This window comes from Dromiciops gliroides, chromosome 3 (assembly GCF_019393635.1).
Source record: "Dromiciops gliroides isolate mDroGli1 chromosome 3, mDroGli1.pri, whole genome shotgun sequence".
Classification (NCBI taxonomy): Eukaryota; Metazoa; Chordata; class Mammalia; order Microbiotheria; family Microbiotheriidae; genus Dromiciops; species Dromiciops gliroides.
In genome coordinates, this window is record NC_057863.1 from 348614511 (window position 1) to 348630713 (window position 16203).

The 16203-nt window shown below is 40.1% G+C and overlaps 1 protein-coding gene across 1 annotated transcript in view; it reads right to left on the reverse strand.

The window, feature by feature from the left end:
• Nucleotides 1-13781: 13781 nt before the first annotated feature.
• RBP1 (retinol binding protein 1) overlaps nt 13782-16203 on the reverse strand; it is a 43946-nt gene continuing 41524 nt past the window's right edge. Inside the window, exons 3-4 of the mRNA XM_043991115.1 lie at nt 14720-14821; nt 13782-14047 (exon numbers count right to left, since the gene is read on the reverse strand). Coding sequence (XP_043847050.1) covers nt 13994-14047; nt 14720-14821 — 156 coding nt within the window. The 3' untranslated portion in view covers nt 13782-13993. The remainder of the gene's footprint in view (nt 14048-14719; nt 14822-16203) is intronic.

Genomic DNA, 16203 nt, shown 5'->3' on the forward strand with positions numbered 1-16203 from the left:
TAGATGAGTTTAAAAAGTTTGCTACTTGCTGTACTATTTCTGTTTTAGGACCGTGGTATAAAGATATACAACTAAGGATTCCCTCTCTCACCAATGATAAAGATGTTGCTTAGACATAGTAGCACAAAAGTTAGATTCTCACTTCTAGGGCCTACCAGAATGCCTATGTAGGCTGTGATGTTTAAAATCTATATTGTGGTCACCTTAAATTAGAAGCTTCAGCACCAGTCTTTGGGCATTAAACATTTATTAAAACATACAGATAGTCCCATGGAGTTCAGAAAGTTAAGAAAAAAAGCCTATTTAGCCTAGAGTTCCAGCCTTGTCTGGTTCTTCCTCAAGTCCTCTGCCACAAGCCTGCTTCAATCATGAACTCTCTAGCAAGCTGATTGTGGAAGCTTTTTATAGTCCTTACACACTGCTTCAAGCTGATTGGTTGGTATCATCCAAATCCATTGGTTCTGAAGGTGTTCTCAAGGTGTGATTACAATCCAGTTAACCTGAAGTAGGCTAATCAGCAGTTAATCACTCTCACTTGATTCAATCAGTCTAGATTAATCTCCAGGTGGGTCTTTGAGTATCTGCTAAATCTTATTATTTCATCACAAGGCCTTCTAAAAATGCTTGCTGAATTTAGTCAGAATATATCAAATATATTCTAGAGCTAGAGGAGACATCAGAAGCCATCCAGTCCCACCCTCTAAGTTTACAGATGAAGAAACTGAGGTCCAGAGAAGCTAAGTGACTTGCCCAAGGTCACACAGGTAGTAACCTTGACAGACAGGATTTGAATTTAGTCCTCTGACTATAGGTTGAGTCCTATTTCCACCACAGTATACATCAAAACAAATATGCATTAGGCCATTTTCTCTTTCCTTCAATGAATCAATGTGGCAGTATTGATAAAGGATGATAAAGATAATGGATTTAGAGCCACAGAAATTAAGTGACTTCCTCAAAATTACACCAGGATTTGAACCAGGATTTTTTGAGTCTGAAGTCAGTCCTCTATTGAAGGTACAGATCAGCACTTGTGCATAATTTATAGTTTTAGAGAGTTGTCTAAGAGCAATGAGAGTTTAGGCAACTTAGTCATGGGTTCATTATGACTATAGTATTAGAGGTAGGATTGGAATCCAGTGCTTCTTAGTTCTAAGGCCAGCTCTCTAGCCACTGTATTGTGCTGCTTCCCAGAGATTAAATTAGCTCTCCAATTTAGTTGTTAATTGTTTCAGTCATGTCCAACTCTTTTATGATCCCATTTGGGTTTTTTTGACAAAGATACTGGAGTGGTTTGTCATTTCTGTCTCTAGCCCATTATATGGATGAGGAAACTGAGGTAAGTAAGGTTATTAAGGGACTTGCTCAGGGTCACCCAGCTAGTAAAGGTCTGAGGCTGGATTTGATGTTGGGTCTTCCTGACTCCAGGCCTGACACTATGTCCACTGTGCCATCTAGCTGTCACAAATTCTAGCCAATGGATTTAAGTTGACAAAATTACAAGTATCTCAGTGCTTCTCAAACTCACTTTCTTATTCTTTCCTTTAGCCTGAAGTAGGAGAACTGGTTTTGAAGTCAAGGAAGCCTGATGCTGCTACTTGTCACTTCAGCCTTTAGCAGATCACTTCTCCTCTCTGGGCTCTCTCTCTCTCTCTCTCTCTCACACACACACACACACACACACACACTCACAACTTAATAAACTGCAACCAATTCTCACCTACTAACAATCAGAGCAGTCATGGTCCTACACTATTCATCTGGTTATAATAATAGTGTGTCTCTAAAATATGATTTTAGGGGCAGCTAGGTGGCGCAGTGGATAGAGCACCGGCCCTGGAGTCAGGAGCACCTGAGTTCAAATCCGGTCTCAGACACTTAACACTTACTAGCTGTGTGACCCTGGGCGAGTCACTTAACCCCAATTGCCTCACTAAAAAAAAAATAAAAAAGATTTTATTTAGCTCTCTACTAATGGGTCTGTCAAACTCCTAGGTGAGAGAAAGAACTACAGTGGAAAGTATAGGATTTTAGCTAGAAGTTAAAAGGAAAGTTAAAAGACAGCTGGTGAATAAAGGGTTATGAACCACCAAGCTCTGAAAAAGAAAAACAATTTGTTCTTTTTTTCTTCTGCTAATGTCTGAGTGGATGTGATGCATTTCCAAGAATTATACAAAGTTTAATTGCAGTGCAAGTCCCCTCAACCATTTTGTTGCTTAAATTTTCACCTGAGAGGAATAATAGTGGTGTCCTATTGACTGGAAATTTGGCTTATAAATAGAAGACTGGCCCTTGTTGCCCGTCATGCTATATTTCCTAGGGGAGAGATTTTGGAGGCTTTAGTTATAAGATATCTAGTGACACTGGTCAAAAGGGAATGGCTCAGCAATACATACTACTATTGGGAACATCTATCAAGAAAAAAAAATATCATGGGGATTAAGTATTATGGGATATTATGCCTTCTCATTTCCCCAATCCCTTAGGCATTTGGTAATTAGCAAGATCTGGGTTCAAATCCCAACTCTGACATTGTTGTATGATCCTGAGAAAAGCCATTTATTTATTTATTTATTTATTTGGATCTCAGTTTCCTAATTTGCAGAATTGGAAGGGGGGCGGAATTGGACTCATTCATCTCTAATCTTCCTTTCATCATTAAATCTATAATCCTAGGATGTTATGATCTCATGAGCATGTTACATCCTGCCTGGTTATTTGTTCTATTGCCAAATACATATGAGGCTTAAGAATATATGTCTATACACATTGCTAAGCTCAGGTCATTTCTTATCAGTAACTGCTGCTTAACCAGTTCCGTATCAACTTCCCATAGAATTACACATGGACAAGCATAGAATATCCCACTTGCCCTGGGATATAAGGAGAAGGGAGGGAAGGGAATAATGCATAATATACATCTCATATATTACCTATATATTTATTAATTATGTTGATTATGTAACATATATATTATATGGAGAGATTTTATATATATATAATGAGATAGCATTTGTAAAGTACTATGTGTATATATATATACACATATATACATGTGTGTGCATATATACATACGTGTGTGTGTGTGTGTGTGTGTGTGTGTACACATCTAACTTGTTTTCCCTGGGCCTGAATCCAAGACACTAGCAAAGAAAGAAAAATTTAGTCTCTTGAGGGGTAAGGAAGAAAGATACTGGAAAGACACTAGATGCTATAGAGTCAAATTCTATGAAAGGATCAATCCAAACATGTATTACCCTTGACCTTTAGAATTTAGAAATAGCATTCCAGGGGGGCAGCTAGGTGGCACAGTGAATAAAGCACTGGCCCTAGATTCAGGAGTACCTGAGTTCAAATCCAGCCTCAGACACTTGACACTTACTAGCTGTGTGACCCTGGGCAAGTCACTTAACCCCCATTGCCCCACAAAAAACAAACAAACAAAGAAATAGCATTCCAGAATAAGACCAGGTTATTCATGATGAAGACAGGGGGAATCAAACTGGCTCTTATAAATGCAATTAGGATGTTGTTTCTGGATGTGAAAGGCAATTTCTTTTTTGCATAGCTGAGGTATGGAATGCAGACCTCTGTTTTCAGATTTAGAAGTTGTTCTCAGTTAATATAGTTTCTCCTGTTGCTATTCAGAGACTATCCTCAGATGTTAAAGGTTCAACTAGTTGTCATATTTTCACTAAGGACAGAGTAGGATGAGGGAAAATAACTTTGTAGAAGAATACTGGATTGGGAGTCTTAGGGTCTACTTTTATCTCTATCTCTACTTCCAATCAGCTATGTTACCTTGAATAAATCTCTACTTCTCCCTTACCCGCCAGGTTTTTCATGTGTAAAATCAAAGGTTGGACTAAATGATCTCATGATCCCTTGTAGCTCTAACATGCTATTTCACAGAACCTCAAATATGGAAAAGAGATCCCCAAATCTACTTAATCCAATCCACACCTGAACAAGAATTCCCTCTACAACTAATGGTCTTCAAGCCTTTGTAGGAAGACCTCCAATAAGGGGCAACTCCCTAAGGAAGCTCGTTCTATTTTTGTATATCTCTAACTGTTTGACATTTTTCCTCACTTCAAACTTAAATGTATCTCTTTCCATTTCCACCCACTGTTCCTATTTCTACATTCTCAGACCTAACAGGACCTCCTTCACATGGCAGGTTTTCAAATGCTTAAGAATACCTATCAAGTGCTTCCCCCAACCCTTGCCTCAGTTTTCTCTAAAGGCAAAGGTTCCCGTATTTCTTCAATTTAGCTTCATATGGCATAAGCTTGCAGTTCTTTACTACATAAAACCCCAGCTATGGACTGACCAGGACATTTCACAGCCTTACTATCCTCCTCCTCCCAGGTCCTAGATGCTATGTTTATCTTAGGGTACCCATGATTTTATTGGTATAAGGAGCTCCTGGTGGAGGAAACTCCCTCTGTCACTATGGGTTAGGAGCTTCTCTGCAATTTTTAATCTTAGGGAATTTTCTGGAGCATTGAGAGGTTAAGGGACTTGCCCAAGATCACATGGATAGAATTGTGTAAGAGGTAGAATTTAGGGGGCAGCTAGGTGGCACAGTGGATAGAGCACCCGCCCTGGAGTCAGGAGTACCTGAGTTCAAATCCGGCCTCAGACATTTAACACTTACTAGCTGTGTGACTCTGGGCAAGTCACTTAACCCCAATTGCCTCACTAAAAAAAAAAAAAAAGAGGTAGAATTTAAAACTAGGTCTTGTTGGCTTCCACACTAGCTCTCTATTATGCCAACAGATTCAGCAATTTAAAGATTGTTGATAACTTTGGAAAGAACTATTTCAGTTAAATAATGAGATTATAAGACATATTTCAGAGAGTTTTTAACTGAATTAAAGAAGTAAAGACAAGTGTATATGGCTTTCTCAAGAAATCTAGCCACAAATGAGAGGAGAAAAATATAGGACCATGGCAAGAGTAGAGGGTAGAAAGAGTTGTTTTTAAGTATGGGAGACTCCTAATGAAATATGCTATCCATAGAGGGGCAGCTAGGTGGTGCAGTGGATAGAGCACCAGCCCTGGATTCAGGAGTACCTGAGTTTAAATCCAGCCTCAGACACTTAACACTTACTAGCTGTGTGACCCTGGGCAAGTCACTTAACCCCCATTGCCCTGCCAAAAAAAAAAAAAGGGGGAAGGGGAAGGGGAAGGGAGAGAATTCAAAACTGAAAATAAAATTGTAAAAAATTGAATTATAAAAAATAAAATGATAAAATTGCTGAATGTCTTCTCTCCCCAACTGCACTTCCCCCACCCCCCAAAAAAAGAATGAGAGAGACCTAGACATGTTTGTAGACACAGGAAAGGAGCCAGTAGTTAAGGAGAGATTAAAGATAAGAGAATGGGTGGGAGAAATAATGGAGACAATCTGCTGAAGAAATGGAAGATGAGATCAAGGGCACATATAGAGGTGTTTGCCTTGGCAAGGAGAAAGGCTACCTCTTCATCCTAGAACAGATTGAAAGAGGAGATAGTGGAGTGAGATGTCTGAGCAATGTAAAGTGAGAAAGTGGGAGAAGCAGTGAGCCATAAAAGAATAGCCTTAATATTTTCAGTGAAGTATGAGAAGAGATCCTCACCTGAGTGTTAGAGGGTTCTTTGGGAAGCCTCAGGAGAGACAAGATGTTCTAAAATAGTTGCTGTGGAACGTGTGATAGCAAACTGATTACGAAGGAGTAGATTGATTGCCTTGTAAAAGTGAGGGCCCAGCTGAGATTAGGTAACATAAACTTGTATTCATCACTATTCCAGTGTGCCAATCAAAACTCTAAGGTATAATGGTCCTTCTTGTCTGAAGGTTCCCTAACTTCCACTCCAGCAATGATTGCTTCCATGTTGATAAAAATCTGATTCAGAATTTAAGTTCCTTTTCTTAGTTCCTTCATCTTTTTAAGAATGAAACTCTTAAGGCAAGTAAAAAAATATATATATTATCTGCTTTGTTTGGGCAGAAGGGGAACTGGAATTTGTGTCCAGATAAATGAAGTTATAATATATCAAGTTGTAATATAATCCCATTAGGATTATATTACACCTGTGTTCCAAACCTATGATCTGTGGGCCAAGCTCTGCATCTATATCTTCTTTCTTTCCTGGTTGTCTGTGATGTTTTGATTATTATATTGCCTTTGTTTCTCCTTCTGTTGGTCTTCAACTAAATGCTTTCCTCCTTTGGTTCCTGAATTTCCTCATATTGGTATGTATTCTTTTTTTTTTTTTTTTAGTGAGGCAATTGGGGTTAAGTGACTTGCCCAGGGTCACACAGCTAGTAAGTGTTGAGGGTCTGAGGCCGGATTTGAACTCAGGAAATCCTGACTCCAGGGCTGGTGCTCTATCCACTTCACCACCTAGCTGCCCCTGGTATGTATTCTTAATATATATTTCATTTCAGATATGTAATTGATATCATATTGCTTAGCTTCTCAAGGGGTAGGGGAGGGGCAGGAGGGAGAGAATTTGGAAGCCATTTAAAAAAATTAATATTAAAAATTTTTTACACATAATAGAAATACCTAATGAAATAAAACTGTATTTTAAAATAAGTGGTAGGGATACAAATGCATGTGCATAAATATATACAGTAATATATATATGTGTATTCATAAATATATGTAGTCACATATATGTATATACTCAGTCACATGTGCATGTGTGTGTCTATACATATATGCATACACAATGTTACTCTTTTTACCTTCTTTACCTTTCTATCCTGGTCCTTCTGAATAAAGTATACCCTTCCAGAGGACTAGTCGAATCATGAGGCTTATCCCACACCAACTCTCATGGATATACATGAAGTGAAATTTGCCTTCTTGTATTAGGATTTCTGGTTCAACTTGCTTGTTATTTGTACTTTGTGGATTTGTATATGGACATTTGCATATACTGTTGGAGTTTATTGCTGAGTTCTTCCTAGGATTGTGTCACCTATGAATTTCTGGACATCTCAACTGCTATTCTTCCTATGTTGTAACTACTCTCTGTGATAACTACCATTGTTGTTGTTTGTCTTTAGTTCTCAAAGAGGACCATGATATTGGAGTGATGTCATGACTTGCACTGAATTGGATTTAAATGACGGAGGTCTGTGCATAGTCACTAACCTCACTCTCTCCTCCAGAGCCATCTGGGTCCAGTGGCAAAATATACAACAGGATGATGGGAGATGGCCCCCGGATGTTTGATAACTAGCATGGTGGATTACAAAGGAAGTTTTCTCCCTCCTCCTTTCTTTTCATTTTAAAGTACTTTTGATTAGTTTTTTCCCCCCAAGATAGAATGCAAGTGCATTTCTATCATTTCTTATTAGGTACACTATATCCCTGATAAGGAGTCTGCCATTCCTCTTGCCTTCAGAGGATAGCAATGAGGAAAACACCACTTGTGCCCTCAAGGGCCTGAGTTTTTTCTCCAAATCTTCATAATCTTTAGGAATATTTTCTGGATTCCATCTGATAGTATGATTTGGGTCCGTGTTAATTATTAGAAGTGGGTATTAGATATTTAGTTTGACTATCACATGAATGTGCCTCAGGAAGAAAGGAAAATCTCTATTGTTATGAGGACAATAAATGGCAGCCTTAGAAGCCTTAGCAGAAAGTCACCTATCACCACTATTCTAGGCAATTCATGTCTCCAAGCATGTAGTAAGTACCAAGAATAAGCTAGGGTCAGGGGGGTACAAAACCATAAATGAAACAGACCTTTTATTCAGGAAGATGACTCTTGTCTTTTCCTTTATTCTCTTACCAGATGATCTCTCATCTGACAGCACTAGTGATTCCACAACATTCGTCCTTGGAAGACTAATGTTTTTCTTCTCAGTGGATTCAGTTCTTTCCTCTTCAAGCAAGAGCATCATAATTGTTGCATATTCCAGAAGTGTGCTGGTACTTGTTTAGTAATTGGCTCTCTGGGAAAAGAAATGTACTTTGATATATTTTGGGGGGGTGGGGGTGGGACAATGAGGGTTAAGTGACTTGCCCAGGGTCACACAGCTAGTAAGTGTCAAGTGTGTGGGGCTGGATTTGAACTCAGGTCCTCCTAAATCCGGGGCTGGCACTTTATCCACCGTGCCACCTAGCTGCCCCTTGATATACTTGTAAGTTTAATCTTCATTATTAACATTTTCTCCATCACTATTTTAAGTCTTGTTATGTTTTAGTTGTTTTTCAGTCATGTCCAACTCTTTGTAACCCCATTTGGGGTTTTCTTGGCAAAGATACTGGAATGGTTTGCTATTTCCTTCTCTAGCCATTATACAGATGAAGATACTGAGGTAAGTAAGGTTAAGAGACTTGCCTGGGATCACCCAGCTAATAAGGGTCTGAGGCTGGATTTGAAGTTGGGTCTTCCTGACTCCAAGCTGGAACTCTATCCACTGAGCCACCTACCTGCCCCTCATTTTTCAGTCATGTCCTACTCTTCATGACCCCATTTGGGTTTTCCTTGACTAAGATACTGGAATAGCTAGCCATTTCCTTTTCTAGCTCAATTTACAAATGAGGAACTGAGGCAAACAGGGTAAAGTGACTTGCCCAGGGTCACACAGCCAATCAGTGTCTAAGATCAGATTTGAACTTACAAAGAAAAGTCTTATTGAATTCAGGCCCAGCACTCTATCCACTGCACCACCTCTGCCTTTACAGCTAAGGAAATTGAGGAGTAGAGAAGTTATGTAACTTTACCATAATTTAGAACTTACTATTACCACAACTATTTAAAAGTGGGTTGGGGGGGGGAAGTCTTACAAATATTACAGCTTTTTTGAGCGACTCCTAAAGAACCATAAAAATTTCTAAAAGAAAATTATATTGGATATTCAGCAGTATTAGAGCTCAGAGCCTTTATTTGAACTAGGGTCCTCTGACTCCATATCCAGAATTCTTTGCATCATCATGCAAGTCTTTCCAAATTTTTCCTTCTTTAAATCACTCTCTGGCTTTCCCAATTCCCAGATATTCCTTCTTTCACAATTCCTTCTCCTTCTCCTCCTCTGCTTTGTCCTTCATCCACATTTTTCATCTGTTCCTTTCTCCACACAGCCAGAAGTAGATAGAGCATTGAAGATTATAAGAGTAAGTTGGGGGTGCAGCTAGATGGCTCAGTGGATAAAGCACTGGCCCTGGATTCAAGAGGACCTGAATTCAAATCCGAACTTTGACACTTGACAGTAGCTGTGTGACCTTGGGCAAGTCACTTAACTCTCATTGCCCTGCCCCTCCCCCCAAAAAAGAGTAAATTGGCTTCACTTTAGAGCAATGGGTGGAAATGAGGTTTGAGGAAGAATTTCATAAGGAAGTGTTCTTAAAGCATACCTTCACTTGGACAGACCTCACCTATTTTGTCTCCACCCTAATAACTTCCCACCTGAATGCCTTTCAACCTACTTTACCCCCTCCCCCCAAGCCTCCTACACTCAGAAACAATCATCCATTGTTTTCCTCAAACAGTATTTGGATTTTTGTGGATTACCATTTCCGAAAGCTGTTTTGAATGACTCCAGGAGATACAAAATCCCCTTGAGAGAAGAGATTGAATCTTCTTCCAGGCATTTATTGCTCAATCATGGATGTCAGGAAAGTATAGTGGAAAATGCATTGGATTTAAAGTCAGAGAATATGGATTCAAATCCCAGATAAGCACATCTCTTTTGACCATGGGCAAGTCATTCAATCTCTCTGGGCCTCAGTTTACTCATTTGTAAAATAATAAGTTTGAACTAGATAACCTTTAAGTTCTTCTCAAGCTCTAAATCTATGGTTTTATTCTTGTACCACTTTCTCATGTCTCTTGGATTGTTTTTTATGTAAAACATGACCATATTAGTTATTTTGTACAAGAAAACTTGAACAAAAGGAAAAAAATGAAAGAAAGTGAAAAATAGCATACAGCCATTATATGTTAGAAAAGGAACTTCAACTCAGGCCATCTTGATTCCAAGAACAGTTCTCTATCCACTACTTCATGGGGACTCTCTGTTTTGATTTTCTATATATTTAAGAGTGTGTGTGTGTGTGTGTGTGTGTGTGTGTGTTTGTGTTTATCATGCCCTGGATTCTAGGACAGTGGCTTCCAAAGTGGAAACCCAGTCTTCCTAGGGGCTATAGGAATGACCCCAGGGTCATTGGAGTCTGGTGGTGAGACAAAAGTCAAGATGACTGACAATGGCCCCTTGGCTTCTTTGATATCTGACCAAGCTTTAAGCACTACAATGCCTGTTTCATCCATTTGCATAGCTGTTGGGACCAATTGTTCTCTCGTGTCCATTCCTCTGGGTGAAGTCTTCACATGCTTGGGGTATACATCCCCCTAACTCAATGATGAGTTTGAGGCCTGTTGGTTACCCTCAATCTGGTTCAGCCTGTCAGCTGAGCTGATTTACTGCTGTGTGGCAGCTGAGCATGCTACAGCTTCTTGGAATCACAAGTGAGAGTTGGGTGAATCAGGTAGACACCAAAGATGAAGAGCACTGAAAAGGACAGCAACCCCCACACCAGAGGGCATCTACTAAGAGCAGATACCATGTTGTTTTTCATCTTTGCATTCCTAGTATGTGTACATAGTTGGTACTTAATAGTAATTAAGTGCCAACCATTGTTGGATTAAATATTCTGTAATAATAGCCTATTCTCCCTCCCCACCCCAGTCCTGTCCCACTTCATGACCCCCATTAAGGAGAGAAATTTCCTGAGGATTAGGGTCATGTCTACCACATCAAACCCTATACTTCTTTCATTTCCCTTCTTAGGGTCTTGAATCCTATTAGGTGAGTAGCATTTTTGGAAGGTCCAAAGTACATTGCTCAAAGGGGTTTCCAGTTACAAGGAATGAGGTGAAGCAATTCATTCCAAAGCAAAAGGACCACCCAGAGAACCTAGGCAACTGTGGTCCAAGTGTCAAAAAGCAGACTCAGAATTTATAGCCATTTAACCAACATGAATTGTGATAGCTATCACTGAATTTCTTCTCCAGCCTCATAACCACTGTGCTCTCCACCTCCATGATGTCTAGGTCATGGATTGTGTATTCAGTCAACTTCATCCTTGGCGCTTTGAGCCTTTTCCCTTCATGGTTATGTCTTGTACTTCTTCTTCCTTCATGTACCACAATACACTTATAGCCACTTTCCCTTCCCAATCCCTTCATCAAAACCTGGTCTCTCTAGATAGATGTAGTTTTCTAGGTCTAGGGATTTCAGAGGTCATCTAGTCTACCTCTCATTCTCCCTGCTATCCCCTGCCACTTTATAGTTGAGGAAACTAAGGCCCAGAGAGGTTAAGTGCTTTCCCCAGGTCACAGAGAGAGTAAGCATCTGAGGTAGGATTTGAACCCAGGTTCACTGCTTCTAGGGCGAGTGCCTGCTTCACTGTAGGATGCCTCCTCTAATTTGCTATCATTCACTGATGAATTTAAATCACTCTAGTACCTCTACCATGGGGTATTAATACTTTAAGCAGAATCCAGGGCTGTGAGACCTCATTAAAATAATTTCAGGTATCAGGATAAGGAAGTACTATTTTTAGTTTTGTTGGAAGAAAGGATAGGAAACATTCTTGGTGCTGTTGAAAGCAAACCACATAGAAATAACTTTGAAGTTTTCCATTACACACCTCAAATTGTCAAAGATGATGAATAGAAACAGCCAATGTTGGAGAAAACTTTGGGAAGTTGAGCACACTAATACACTGTTGGTGGAGCTATAAATTGGATCAGTGGTAGTAAAAACCAATTTGGAATTATGAAAAAAAATCACTAAACTATTTATACCTTTTGACATAGCCATATATCCCAAGGAGATCATGACAGAAAGTTCTGATATATAATAAAATATTCATAGCAACATCCACCAGAACAAGGTGGGTACCCATGGTTTAGAGAATGAATTCAATGGAATATAACTATAGCTTTAAAAAGAGCATATAAGGAATTCGAAGAAACACTGGAAAACTTGTATAAGGTGATAGAGAATGACAAAATCTGAGCCAAAAGAACAATGAATGTGACTTCTAATAACACACCTGGAAAGCAACACAGAAAGACAGATGAATTCTGATTAATTACAATAAAACATCTTGATTTAAGAAAACAGAGGATGAACTAGCCCTACTTTTAGTAGAGGCATGAAATGTTGCATGTATTATGAGATCAGCTGAATATCAGTTAAGTTTTGCTTATTTCTTTTTCTTTGTTGCAAAGGAGGGCTCTGTGTGGGGTGACTATATGGGGAAATAACTATAATGTAATAAATAAAACAAAAAGCAGTAATAAAAATAGAAGAAGAAAAAAAAAGAATCATGTAGGCAGCTCCCTATCTTCCCTTTGTGCAAGGCTAGTCTTGCCTGAGATTTGTTTAGGGTTTTCTTACGAAGAAAACAAAATTATTACAAATCTATGAAACCTTCCCAGTGCATGCTAATCGAAACTCCCCAAATACTGCCTTATCTGCATCCGTACTTGCAAAATGAGGATCCATGGTTCAGCTCTCTGTTCAGGCAAAACCATTCCTTGAAGAACAGTGTGATGTGATACAAAGAATGGTAGATTTAGAGTCAAAGGGCCTGAGTTCAAATCCTCACACTCTTGCTCCCTTTATGATCTTGACTTAACTTATCTGGACCTCACTTTCCACCTCTATAAATAAGGGGTTTGGGCTACATGACTCTAAAGGTCCTTCCTAGCTCTAGAGAGACATGTAAACCACATCTCTAAGTTGAATAACTGACTCTTTTTTGAACTTTTAAAAAATTCTTTCCCAAACTTCCCCATGACTTTCTCCCAGCCATCCAGGCTTACAAACTCAGTGACCTCCTTGACTCCTCACTCACACTTACCTGCCACCTCCAATCTGTTGCCAAGTCCCATCATTCCCACCTTCCCTACTAGGACGATCCTTCTCTCCTCTCATACAGCCTGAAGCAGGCCCTCCTTACGTTCTGGGCTATTGCAATTATAGCCTGTTGTTAGTGGTCCGCCTGTCCTGAGATTCTCCCCGTTCCAGTCCATCCTTCCCTCAGCAATGGAATCTTCCTAAATTACAGGTCTGACTATGTCACCTCCTTCTCAGTGAGTCCCAGGAGCCCCCTATCACCTCCAAGAACAAATATAAAATCCCCAGATTTTAAAGACCTTCCTGACCTTGCCCTTTCTTTCTTCCCTACTTAAGCAATTTTTTGTTTGTTTTTTTGGTGAGGTTAAGTGACTTGCCCAGGGTCACATAGATAGGAAGTGTCAAGTGTCTGAGGACAAATTTGAACTCAGGTCCTCCTGAATCCAGGGCCAGTGCACTATCCACTGTGCCACCTAGCTGTCCCTCCTAAGCAATTTATACTTTGAATCCCTCTGTGTCCTCTATGATCAAGCAACACTGACTTTAATGCTGTTTCTTGAACAGGACACTCCATAGCCCAACTCCTCCTTGGCACTGACTGTCCCCCATGCCTGGCATGCTCTCCTTGACTTTGCCTCCTGGCTCCCTTGGCTTCAAGACTCAGTTCAAACCCCACCTTCTACAGGAGACCTTTCCCAGGTCTCTTCACTCACTGCTGAAATGATATCCAGTTTACCCTACTTACACCTTGCATTCAGTTGTGAGCTTCTTGTGTGCAGGGGTTGGTTTTGCCTTGGTTTGCATTCCTGTGACTTATCGCAGTATGGCACATCATAGTCAATCAATACAATGCTCATTGACTGATAGTCTCAAAAAGACAAAGAAAAAGCTACATACAAGAGCATTCACTTTTTCATGTAAATGTCTGACAGGCATAATGTTTATTTGTAACGATGTCTTTTTTAATAAAGAAAATATGAAAAAAAGCAAGGAGTGGATTCTGACAACAGGTGATGGTTAGGCTTTCTAATTGGTCAGGCATTCCTGGCCCTCTAACAGCAGGACGTGATGGGGGGTCAGACGGACACTTCAATTCTGCCCTTCTTGATGCTAAGTTCACTGGACCTTCTTGAAGACTTGCTTGCATATGACACCTTGCACCCTCATTTCCTGGAAAGCAAATAGGATGCATATATACCATTATTATTATTGCCATTATTCCCATTTTATATATAAGGAAACCAAGACTGAGGAAAGTTTAGTGATTTGCTCATAGTCTCATGGCTAGTATGTAATTAAGCAGACTTCTGTCCAGCGATCTTTCCCTTATACCAGATTGTCTTTCAAGAAAAAAAAAAAATCACAGCTTTTCGGGCCTTGTGTTGTATGCCCACTGAGGTGGTCCTTAGAAGACCAGGAGAAAGAAGCCCTTTTCTCCACCATCCAATCTCAGCTCTTTGTCCTATAAGTTCAAGCTTATGCTAATTTTAGTTTGCATTACTCGGTAATCACTAATATGGTAGCTAGGGAGCCACACAGCCTGGCCTCTGACACTGATCACACTTGAATTAACTAAAATCCCATCCCAGAGCAAAACTTTATGTATTTCAGGATACATAAAGGGAACATAATGAAGTTGAAAGCAGAGTTAATGTAATTTATCGGCCGCCTGCCTTGGTTCCCTACTTCAGAGGCAAAATGAAAGCAGCAGCAATGCTTGATTTCTCCCCATTCCATCCTGGCTACATACCATGTGACAATGATTACTGTGGGTGTGGGGAGTGGGGTGGGGGTGGGGGACAAACAAAAGGAAGGTACTTAGCCTGTGCTTCAGGAACATACCAGATGCAGCTCATTGCCTTCGATCCATTGTGTCCACCCTCGGCCTTCCTTCTCACCTTTTTGCACACATTGGAGTTTGTCACCTTCCCAGCTCACCTTGGTCTGTCGGACAAACACAGTGAATAAGTGGGGGAGTGAATGGAGAACAGAACCATACTGGGGTTCAAATGCCCCTTTTATCTACTGTGCTAAAGTCAGTTTCATTAAAGGCAATCTAGTAACAACACAGTGGCCAATCTAATCACCCTTTCTAATTAAAAGCCTAAATCATTAAAAAATCTTTATTATGAAGCATTCCAGAAATTTCATTTAAAAAGAATAATTAGCAAACAGGGGTGGGGGGGAGGGAAGACTTTGCTGCTGGAGTCTGACCACCTGATGATATATAAAAGCTGAGGAAATAGGAGTACCCCGGGGTGAAGGAAGAATTTCAGAACTTTGACATTAGCATTAGCAGGTGAGGATGGTTGAATAAAACAGCCACTTAGTGTTAAAGCTCTTTGTCTTTTTCCTGCACGGTTGTCAGAGGTGGCCTGTGTCCATCTTTGGTCACTTTGTTTAGCATTCATGTAAGATACTGTGCTGGGCACCAAAGGGGATGAAGATTCAAAGACAGGCAGGACAAATATTCAAGTTGCTTCTAGTCAAAGAAAAGAGATAATATATAAGCACAAATATCTTTAAGAAACAATGAACAGGGGCAGCTAGGTGGTGCAGTGGATAGAGCATCGGCCCTGGAGTCAGGAGGACCTGAGTTCAAATCTGGCCTCAGACACTTAACACTAGCTGTGTGACCCTGGGCAAGTCACTTGGCCCCAATTGCCTCACCAAAAAAAAAAAAGAAAGAAAGAAACAATGAACAACAACAAGGAAACAGATCATTTTGTAAATGACACAAGGGGAAGTAACAAAATGCCATGAGAATTCAGAGGAAAAGAAGATAGTTTTTTTTTCTTTTTTTTTTGCAGGGCAATGAGGGTTAAGTGACTTGCCCAGCGTCACACAGCTAGTAAGTGACAAGTGTCTGAGGATGGATTTGATCTCAGGTCCTCCTAAATCCAGGGTTGGTGCTTTATCCACTGCACCACCTAGCTGCCCCCAAGAAGATCGCTTCCATATAAAGAAATGGGAAAGCCTTTCATGGAGGAGGTAGCATTGGAGCTGGGTCCTAAAGGATAAATAGAATTTCAATAAATGGAAGTAAGAGGGATGGGCATTTCAAAAAGAAAGAATAGCAGAAATCAAGGAGAATTGGCAACAGAGTGGAAGATACATTCAAGGAAGAGTGAAAAATCTAATTTGATTAGAGGGATGTAATGGAACGTAAGGGACAGCTACATGGTGCAGTGCGCTCTGGGCCTGGAATCAGGAAAACTCATCTTTCTGAGTTCAAATCCTGCCTCAGACATTTATTGGCTGTGTGACCCTGAACAAGTCACTTAATCCTGTTTGCCTCAGTTTCCTCATCTGTAAAATGAACTGGA